This window comes from Osmerus eperlanus, chromosome 1 (assembly GCF_963692335.1).
Source record: "Osmerus eperlanus chromosome 1, fOsmEpe2.1, whole genome shotgun sequence".
NCBI lineage: Eukaryota > Metazoa > Chordata > Actinopteri > Osmeriformes > Osmeridae > Osmerus > Osmerus eperlanus.
In genome coordinates, this window is record NC_085018.1 from 6,360,522 (window position 1) to 6,371,856 (window position 11,335).

The 11,335-nt window shown below is 44.8% G+C and overlaps 1 protein-coding gene across 1 annotated transcript; it reads right to left on the reverse strand.

Annotated features, from left to right (window-relative positions):
- Positions 1-709: 709 nt before the first annotated feature.
- Positions 710-5,255, reverse strand: LOC134022457 (adenosine receptor A1-like). Its single transcript, XM_062464035.1, has 3 exons — positions 4,229-5,255; positions 1,336-1,630; positions 710-1,100 (listed from the first exon to the last, which is right to left on the reverse strand). The coding sequence occupies exons 1-3, from the start codon at positions 4,561-4,563 to the stop codon at positions 717-719; spliced, it is 1,014 nt and encodes a 337-aa protein (XP_062320019.1). The 5' UTR covers positions 4,564-5,255; the 3' UTR covers positions 710-716.
- Between the last annotated feature and the right edge of the window lie 6,080 nt (positions 5,256-11,335).

Genomic DNA, 11,335 nt, shown 5'->3' on the forward strand with positions numbered 1-11,335 from the left:
TAGGAAAAAAAGACACTTTGTCACTTTGTTTCTCAGTCTATTTGTAAGGCTACAGACCTAATGTTTTGGCTGTGAGGAGGTGATAACATGTACATAAAAAGGCCATCATAAGTTTTAGGATTCCTTTCAAAAGCATGATCACCTGCTGCCACCTTCTCACATTTCATATAGATTCAAGTTCAGCAGCATTTTGCTGGAACTGCGTTGGGAGACCCTTTTCCCATATGACCTCATCATATGTCAGCCAATGAGAGGTATTGATAAGTCAATCTCAGTTCCTCTCATCCAACCAAAAGCCTCCATGTATCACGGCCTGAGGTTTAAAAAGAGGCAAATCTCTGGCTTAGTGCAGTGGAAAGTTTCCCTGTCTATGTCAGGTCCGTTGTCCACCACACTGCCTTGAAATAAACATAGTTCTGTCACTCACCCCCACTCCAAACACAACCTACCCATCTTTCTACCACCCCAACCTATGCATCCCACAATCACCCCTCCCCCAACCTACCCACCCTACCCCACTTCAAACACAACTCACCCACCCTTCTACCACCCCACCCACTCTACCCCAAACTCAACCCCCACACCCTTCTACCACCCAACCCCCACATCCACCCCTCCCCCCCAACCTATCAACCCCCCCCCCCCCTCCCAGCACCCTAAAACCCTGGGATGCGGTGTCCATTCCCCCACCCTAACCCTTCCCCCACCTCCCATCACTAACAGTTGTTGTCGTCGACCTCATGGTGCCTCAGCCTCCTCTCGAGACTCTGGCACCTCTGGCTGCCCCTCTGTGGAAGCTGTCCCACCGAGTCCTGGCACATCACGTACTGCTCCCAGATCTTGCGGAAGGCGGTGCGGAACTTCTTGATGCGAAAGGCATAGACAATGGGGTTGACAGCCGAGTTGCCGTGGGTGAGCAGGATGGCAATGTAGGTGAGGAACATGGGTTTGTGGTATGTGGGGCAGAAGAGTGTGATGCAGTTGAGGATGTTGAGAGGAAGCCAGCTGACGGCAAACAGGAAGAGGACAAGTGCCAGTGACTTTGCCAGCTTCAGTTCCTTACCATAATAACGACTTGGGTCTGTTTGGCTGGCCGTTACCTGGAATGAGATAGAGTTTGTAGAAAGATTCTCAGCAAATGAGGAGTGTTTGAATGGAATTCTCCAAATAATGTAAGCAATGCACAGACCACTGGTGTGTTTTTGAATATGGAATATGACAGTGGATCTACATATTATTATTATGGGAATGCCAATATTTGTTTATTATTCTCTAGTTGTGTCCATTCTATTGAGGTATTGTCTATTTCTCTTGATGTCAACAGTGGGCCTTCACCTTCTTGTTGAGCTGCTTGTGGATCATGTAGAAGATCTCAGCATAGATCAGCAGCATGAGCACTAGAGGAGGCAGCACCCAGCCGAAAAAGTTGAAGTAGACCATGTAGTCCATGCTGATGACCTTCTCAAACTCACAGGTCACCAGGAGGTCAGGGGTGATCTGAGAGCCATTGTCACGGAGATGCTGCAGGTTGTTCCACCCCAGCATGGGTGTGAGCCCCACCACGATGGCCACGATCCAGCACACCACGACAGCTGTGCCCGCACGCCGAGGGGTCACCACGCGCTTGTAACTGGGACAGCAAGGGACAGATGAGAGAGTGTTACTGTAACGGTAGGGGACAGATCAGAGAGGGTTTCTGTGATGGTAAGCGACAGAAGAGAGTGTAAAAATGTCAACCGGGCCTTCATAATTTCTGCAATTTGCATGGTCTGAGAGTACGAACAAATTCAGTTAGTAAATATAGATGAATTCTGGATTTGTGCATAAAGCGTTCATACGCAAGCTTGGTAATTGAGTCCCAATGTGAGTACAAACAGGCTTACAGCTACTCCAATTCAGTTATAGTACATACAACATACAAACTATGATGACCCTGAGGTTGGTCAGTGTTCCTTCTGTTCATTTCCTGTCCTGAAACAATAATTGTGAAACGACAAAACTGGGGGGTTTTCTTTCTTAGTGTATGTTGTAGTTTAAGAAACCGAACAAGAACGGTTTTCTATGGTAGTCTATATCTGGTCATAGTCTATATCCTAGTCTATAGTTTGTCTATATATGGGCTTAGCCTATACCCTTATAAGTCTTTATACCGGGTCAAAGTGTGAGTGGGTTGGATTATTATAACCACACACATCTGTGGTGGTCTAGGATTCAATAGCAGCTCTACGAAAGAATGTTGACTCAACGATCCCAAAAGGATGAATAAAGGACCTCCAGTGACTAGCTTTCCCACTCTCTACACATGTGCACATTGGCTTTCCTTCTTGACACACACACACACACACACACACACACACACACATTCCCACTCCAAACACACAGTTTCGCCCTCTCTGTCTCTCCTTTTCCCTCATCTCTTATTTTCTCTCACTTAAACACATGCACTCACACACATATTCTAAGTGAGCAGGACACAGATCCCACGCAGGATGAGTGGTCATTCAATGGAAGTTAATGGACACCCCAATGAGTAATCTGGCCCAAAGCTGCCGGTAGATAAAACATGCTCTATGTCCGAGAGAACCCCCACACACACACACATACTATCTCACAGGGCTGTCAAATGCACTTCCTGCCTCAAGTGTTGCACTATTGTGTTGGGTAACTAAAAGCTTGACTTACTGACATTGGCAGCTTGATTCTGAGTGTGGCTGGCATGTTTACTGAATGCACATCTCTTAAACTCTTTGCTGACTAATTGAACATTGCTGTGAACTCTTCCAATTAACAATGAGTGTGTCCTTTTTGCTGTCTAAGATAAACATATTCAAGTCATAAAACATCACAGGAGCCAACCCAACCAGTCATATTATTGATCAATCATGCATCTTGAGATCTGTGTTGACAGATGTGACTAAGGGATGAGTGAGAGCTCTTGTGGAAAACATGATGCATTTATGGAATGTTTCATGGCACAAGATGATTCATTTGAAATATTTACTGGTGGAATATATGGATGTGAGCCAGAAGAAAAAGAAAAAGTCAGATACACTGAAACTCTTGGCTCCAAACTAAGTATTTTACTCTCTAGAGAACCATTACAATAATTTATGGAAATGTACATAAAGTGCTTGTGTTAATACATTTATACATTCCATTCATCTCCACATAGCTGGCGGTTCAGCTGTTGGTTGTTCTGGATACTCCCATGAACCACCAAAAACTACAGAAAAATCATATTTGGCCACTTGTCCTTGAGTTAAATGAACATGTGTCTCCACAAAACAATATGATCTTATATAGGATGAGTTGGAATTGTGGGAGTAGCTATCTTGAACTCAGACAAATCAATAGGAATTTCAGAGAACAGCTATTATATTAAATATATTCATACATATCTACATAATAATAAAATACCTATGGAATGGGCTTAGTTATAATAGGGCCACATCCCTCTCTTCCAGTAAGGTTTGCAGCACCTCCCACATGTTTTCCACACATGTGCGGGTGAGCTGTAAAATTTACTTAGAGACTGGACAAGCATGACTGCTAGCCATGTGGAATGTAAGATTTACCTGGTGACTGGACAAGCATGACTGTGGAATTCAACAGCTACAAAAATTCATAGACAAGCAAATAAAATGTCTTCTTCCTATTTTGCTCTCAAAACTTCTCAATGTTAAAGATACAATGTAATTAAAATACAGTATATAACTTGTCATAACCATGGCCATATGCAGGATTTGTAAAAATATCGATGTCCAAAAAACTAAGTTTGCCATATTTGTACTATCTTTGCAGCACCAAAGAGTTATTATCAGGCAATTATTTTATGACATTTAATAGCTCCTCCGCGTGTTAAAGTGATATACTGTGATCCAAAAACTGTCTGTACCAGGGTTACAGCCAGTGTGAATTCCGATAGTGGATTTACCCTCCCTTTACAATAAAAAAAAGTACAGAGGTCCGGACCTGGGTGTCCCAGTGTTAGCCATACCATTATATTAGGGGCCCCCTAATATAATGGTATGGCTTGCCATTTTTAGAGACTCTTAGAGCAAAAATGATGCCGGGTAGGCTATGGTATGTTCTTCCATTAGCTATGGATTTTTATGTTATACATATCCAACTGTTGATATAAATGTAAATGTACAATAATGGATCAGTGAATTCTAAACAGAAAGGTTGTTGAGGATAGAAAATATTTTCTTAATTGTTTCATGTTTACCTCATCGGTATTTTGACCCTCAGGTAACGGTCGATGGCGATAGCCAGGAGAGCGAGGATGGAACTTTGTGTGAGCACCAGCACAGTGCAGGCCACGAGCAGGCAGCTGTAGAAATGAGTCTTTAGTCCGATACTGATGATGATAGCAAGAGGAATGACGAGCGCTCCAACTGCAATGTCAGCCAGGGCTAAAGAGACGATAAAACAAAAGGTCGTGTCCCTCAGAGAGCGATTGATACGAACAGCCCAGACCACCATCACGTTCCCGATCACTGAAGACAAGGCGATCACCACCTCCATTCCCATGTAGACTGCTTTAGACATATCCGATGACATAATTGAAGACTTCGGGTAGTATCTCACCAAAATATGATACACAATATTTCTTCGGTTACTTTTCTGCCCCACCAAAGTAATTCTTCTTTACGCATGATGGTACTGGGTCCTGTGAGGTAGTATTAAGCATTAGGAAAGCGCGTAAACTGGTGCCTATTATTTTGGTCTAGGACCAACCAATCGCAGACGATGTTGTTATTCCAATGACATTCGAGTAACATAGTAAAAGTGGCCAATGCCCTATCCACAGAAAATAGCTTCTACAGTGGAAATATCAGTCAGAACACAGCGCCTACTCCGGAATCCAGTTGGCATCGCCCCCCTTCATCGTTTCCTAAAAAACTAGTATTTAACTTTAACAAAGATTGTGGATTCTTACGACGTTCGTGTGCATTAGCTAACTACTCCATGTTAGATAGTACATCTTATTAATTCATCCATGAACCTTTCCTTATGCGGTTCTGCGTTATAGCCATTCCTTGAAGGTAGACCAATTTAAAAAAATAAAAAGATTTGGAGGCGATTGTAATAGAAATGACCTTTATCTTATTCGGTGCGTTCAGATCGGCTCAAGCTCCAGAAACGATTCTGCACGTTCTTTGCATACTTTCTGTTGTGTTAATGCGCCGGCGGTTTTCCAACAGTTACCCAATCCAATCCTTCACCGGGACCAGGATTGAACGCACGGTGGTACCGTTTTGTCTGTGCTGCCTGCTGCGCACGTGACATGACACATTGATCTCAATATGCGTTGCTAGGATTTATAGACATGTTGGGAGTTGACAATCAAATCAAAGAAATAAGGAATTCATGTGGTTTGGATTTTTTTCTAATAATGTAACAAGAAGTGGTAGGTATACATAGTCAAGGTCATAAAAGCATTTGTGCGTTTTTTTTTAGTTTTTTTTTTTTTTTACAGATTATTAAAGTACAGTTTGTAAACTTTCAAATGATCTGTCATACATGAAGAAATAGCCGAAGACATACTTATTTAAATGTTGGTACACCTACCAACAAGCAGAATACATCCCCTTAAAAGATTTTACATACATAAAGAAATAGCTGAAGACATACTTATTTAAATGTTTATACACCTACCAACAAGCAGAAAAAATCCCCTTAAAAGGTTTTGGATGTTTTAACACTTCTCCCAGGCAGGTAGGTATGAAAAATAGCTTGTGAACTCCATCCCAAATCACTTAGTCTAGTAGCCAACTAGGTGAACCTGGAAATGTTGAGTACACCAAAGTTTTTTTTGCAGAAATGTGAAGTATGGGTCCCCACTATACAGAAACTGCCGGATGCTAATTTGCATATGTTGAGCAATTAGCATAATTAGCTTAATCGTCCAATTTGACCACATATTTTGCACTGTATGGCCAATTCATACAATATTGGAGGCTTTTTAGAGGTTTTAGAGAATGCTGAATTCAATTCTGACACTGTCATACTTTAAAATGGTAATTGAATAACAAATTTGGATACATTTAGACACATTTGTTATTAATTTTGGACAAAATCTAAGGTTATTTTCATGCTAAACACAATAATCTTACATTTCAGAATCATGAGTGCTCTTGTGAATGTTAAAGCATTTTTTTCAGGGTTTAGTGAAGCTGAATCCCCTCCTGATACTTGATTCAAATTTGCATTTCTGGAAGAAAAAGCATTGCGATTCCAATAAACTCCTTGGGGTTAAACACCCTGTTGCCTCATGTGAGCGGTGAAGCTGAGAAGGCCAGTCTGCTTGTGAGGTGGATAGGGTGAACAGATGTCACCAGAGTCACAATGTAAACACTTTGATGGTGATTGGGTATCACCTCTGGCACACCCACTAAACGTGGTTAAACTACCTCAAAAGCTGTTGGGCACCGGTGTGCATCGTAACCACCAACCACATGACGAACCGGTATGTAACGTAATGCTGTTGAATGTTCCCCATGTGCAATCAACGAACTATGTACAAATATACATGCCATACATGCCATACAAGACAGGCCCCGCAAGTCGCTAGGGTCATGCCCGAAAGGCAGAAAGGCTGCCCAGGTTGGTCCGCAAGTCGCAAGATCCAATGAGGACCCAGTTAAAACACCGCCAGACGCAAAAGTTAAAACTGAGTCTGGGCAACCCGGGTCAGCCCGCCAGACGCAAGACTAACCAAGAGGGCCTCACCTCTGCACCACAAAAAGCACACACTGGCTACCACCTTCAGGCAAACGGCTATGCCTCACAATTAATCAACAAAAGGCAGCCTCCTCATATTCACTATTGTTCTATCCCTAGCTGTAAGCACTTGTACTAGTATTGTGGGTTACTATTATAAAATAAGAACGAGGCAGGAACGTGCACCGTATGTTCAACGTCCATACTTTATCTCACTTCTTCATTCAAGTCCAATGGCATTACACACAGCATACATAACATAAGCTACAGCGCCCTTAGGTGGCGTGGTGGTATTGTAATGAATGAACAATAGGCTATACAATATAGACCGAATACACAACATATTCCCCCTCTCTTTAGAAGCTTACCTGTAAACAAAAGTACTATGTCCCGTTACACAGACACCAGCATTGCAATATTAAATAAATAATAAGTGCTATATTGTCAGCATCATCACGAATCTTCACATTAGAAAGGTTATTCATAATAACCATAACCAACAGCTTCACTGTAATATAACTGTGACTTGAACAGGGAATCTCTCTTGAAACTGTAAAATCTCAAAGTAACAAAGGCACTTACAACAGCCTAATATAAATCACAATCAGCAATGTTCAACATAAACAGTATTGTTTCAGTAGTCAACAGTATTATTTTCACATCTCAACTTATTCTCTCCTCATCCCTCACAGTCCATCAGAACTAGTGTTCATACTCCTTAAGCCAAGCAGGCTCCCTTCTCACTCTCATAGGTCTGTCCATGACCCCAGCGTCAACTGGTTGTTGAGCCGACTCCGTCACGGGAGCAGGGGCAGGGCAAGCGACAGGTTCAGGGTCTGCACCCCTGTCTGTTTCACTCTCAGGGACCAGAGAGAGGTGGGTAGCGTTCCATGTACGCCCATCCTCTAGCACAAAGGCACTTGAACCAGCTTTGCGTATCACTCTGGTAGGTATCTGAAAGTTAGACAGTCCCTTTTTCACATGGAAAGGTTTCCTTACCCTGACTAAGCTTCCCTCTTTGATCTTTGGAACACGTGCTCCCCTTTTCACATCAGTGTACGTTTTCGATTCCTTCTGTTTGGCGGCGACCCGACTGCGTAGTTGTTCCTCTGGCAGTGGGTCAGTTTTGCATGCCGGGCCGATGTTCACTTTGGTGCGCATCAGTCGGTTGCACATGAGTTCATGCGGTGACACCCCGGTGGTGCCATGTGGAGTAGCACGGTAGGTGAGCAAGAAATCTTGTACATACGGCTTCCATGGCCTCTTCTCTTGCTCGGCAGAGAGCAGTGTTTCTTTGAGAACGCAGTTCCAGCGCTCTACGGCTCCGTTAGCTTGTGGGTAGTAGAGAGACACTTTACTGTGTTCAATGTCTCTCGCTGCAAGGTACTCTGCAAACTCGCTGGAGGTGAACTGAGTTCCATTGTCACTCACCAGTTCTGTAAGGTTTCCAAACCGGGAGAACACAGTAGATAGGAAGGTAGTGATCGCCGCAGTTGTGATGGTTGAAGTGAAAGCGACCTCTGGCCACTTTGTGTAGTAGTCAGTCAGCGTCACTGCGAAGCGACAGTCCCAGTTTGCTGACTCGAATGGTCCCACAATATCTATCCCCACTTTCTGCCACGGGGCATCTGGAAGTTTGATGGGCTGGAGAGGGGCGGGATGCGTCTTGGCACTTTTGTCATTGATCTGGCATGATCCACATGTACGGATAGTCTCCTGCACACACATGTCCATGCCAGGCCACCAGTATAAGTCCCGCAGCCTCTGTTTGGTGCGGACAACACCCTGGTGTGTCTCGTGTAACAAGCCCACCAGCTGCTTCCTTAAAGCAACAGGCACGAGTCGTCGGTGGGTGCCCCTGTAAATTATCACATCCTGTATTGACAGTTCATTTCTCGTAGCAAAGTAAGGTTTGAGCTCTTCTGGTAGGGACTTTGCTGTTTTAGGCCAGCCCCTGTGTATCTGTGCTCTAAGAGCTGTGAGCTCAGGGCACGCCTGACATGCCTCAGTAAAGTCTTTCACAGAGAGAGCTTTCAGTTCTGTGTCCAACAGAGCAACAAGCTCTGGCTCAGTCACTGGCTCTGTATCCTCTTCTGCTGCGAGAGGCAACCGGGAAAAGCAGTCGGCAGCTTGGTTTTGTGAGCCAGGACGGTACTCAACATCGTTTGTGAAGCACAGTAGTCTTGCCGACCAACGCGCAATACGCATCCCTGCGCGGCCCAGGCCTTTTGTTGCAAGTAGTGTGGTCAAAGCCTGGTGGTCTGTGCGTAGTGTAAACCTAGTACCCCATAAAAAAGTCCTCAATTTTTCAGCTGCCCACACACAGGCTAGCGCCTCCTTTTCAACAATGGAGTACTTACGTTCAGCGGAGTTGAGTGAGCGTGAGGCACATGCAACTGTACGTTCTGTTCCATCTGGATGTAGTTGTGTCAGTACCGCCCCCAGGCCATAGTCTGATGCGTCTGTAGACACAAAGGTGGGGAGGCTGGTGTCGAAGACGGACAGCGCTGAGCTGTTCACGATGCGGTCCTTGACACTCTCAAAGCTCTCCTGAGCTGCTGAAGTCCATTGGAATGTGTCCTCACGCAGGCATGCTCGCATGGGCTCCACGAGCGACACGTAGTTGTTCACAAACTTCTGGTACCACGCTGTGAGCCCTAGGAATGAGCGTATCACTCGGCGCCGGAGCCTCTGTAATGGCTCTGACGTGCTCGCTGAGTGGCAGCAAGCCCTGGGCAGAGATCGTGTGCCCAAGGAACCGCAGGCTGAACTGGTTGAACTGGCATTTGTCATTGTTTAGCTGGAGGCTGGCTCCCTTGATCGCGGTGAGCACCTCCTGCAGGTTGCGGTCGTGGTCCTTCTTGACCTTGCCGTACACAATGACATCGTCCAAGTAATACTGGACCCCCTTAAGGCCTTTCAGTACAAGCGACATCATCTTGGAGAACGCACTTGGAGCTGAGCACAGTCCGTATGGTACTCGTTTGAACCTGAAAAGTCCGTCGTGCGTTATGAATGCAGTCATGTCTCGGCTCTCCTCAGCCAAGAGCACCTGATGATAAGCGTTCGCAAGGTCAATGGTGGAAAACACCGTAGCACCGCTCATCTCGGAGAACAGATCGTCCATATGTGGAAGTGGATAACTGTCCATCACTATTGCCTTGTTAGGCTCACGTAAGTCCACGCACCGTTCTTCCGTCGCGTGACCACGATGGGTGAAACCCATGGAGATGCATCAATCCTCTCGATCACGTCCATCTCTAACAGTCTCTCCAGCTCTGTGGAGACAGCATGTCTCACGGAGAGAGGAAGCCTCCGCAGCTTCTGTTGGACGGGCTGTACAGCTTCGTTGCCCTCCTTCACCTTCACATGGTGGACAAAGCCTTTAGCTAAGCCCAGTTTCACTGGTCCAGTCTTGACCTCGGTCACTGGAGCCACAGTTGAAAGCACAGTGTTGTTTACAATGGAAAGTCTCAGTGCCCTGAATAAGTCCATCCCCAAAACAGCCGTACCTGTCTTTTTCACAATGTATAATGTAGCTGGCACTGTAGTATTTTCATGCCACACTGTAGATGATAGGCAGCCTAGCACTGGGATATCTGCCTTTGTGTATGACACTAACTTAACCTGAGGTTCAGTCACGTGCACATCGCTGAAATGCTCTCTGTAAACAGGTTCAGGAATGATGGACACAGCAGGGCCCGTATCCACCACTAGTTCTACAAGGCAGGAAGTTGACTTTGCATTAATAGTCACTTCACAGGTTATTTTCTGAGCTGGTTGTGTTGTATTTATTCCCAGCACAATAACTTCACCTACTTTTTTGGCTGGTTTTTCAGCTGACCTTTCAGAAGACTTACAAACTCGGGCAAAATGTCCTGCTTTATTGCATTTACGGCAAGTCACTTTCAGCGCAGGGCAGTCCGGCGCATTTGCAAGATGAGTAGATGACCCACACCTAAAACAGCATCTATCCCCCTGTCTTGGAGTGGCGTTCCCATGCTCTGCAGAGTTGTTCTTCACTCTGTTCTTGAATCAACGTTTGAATGCAGGCTTCGCCGTCACAGCGTGCACGGGAGCCTGGGACTCTGGACCTAGAGTTCGCGCATATCCGATGGCAGCTTCCACCTGGCATGCAACTCGCAGTGTTTTCTCTAGTGTCAAATTTGCATCAGTTTGCACTAGCAGTCTCTCACGTAACTCAGTTAGCTGGATTTGATTGTTGACGATTTGTCATTATCTTGGATTGTTCGGTTCTTCAAAGCTCATCCTGGACTTGCTGTCATAGCAACAGGTCCGTAAACTTGAACCTGCTCGGGAGCAGGTTTATTTTATGTAAACAGGATTTGATTGCGGCTTTACAAGCAGAGGTGATATAGGAAGTCTGTCACAGCCATGTATTGTCCATTTTTACGACAAAAACCTGTTGCATTTAATATTAATCGCACATTGCGTGATAGATATATCCAATTAGCACAGCGAGACAGGCTACTATAGCCTACCTTTTGAGAGATAGCCTATTGGTTTTCTCGTGAGGGTGTCATTTACATCATTAATTTGTTGGAACCACATTAAATTATTATATGACATTAGATGATAAACAAAGTAA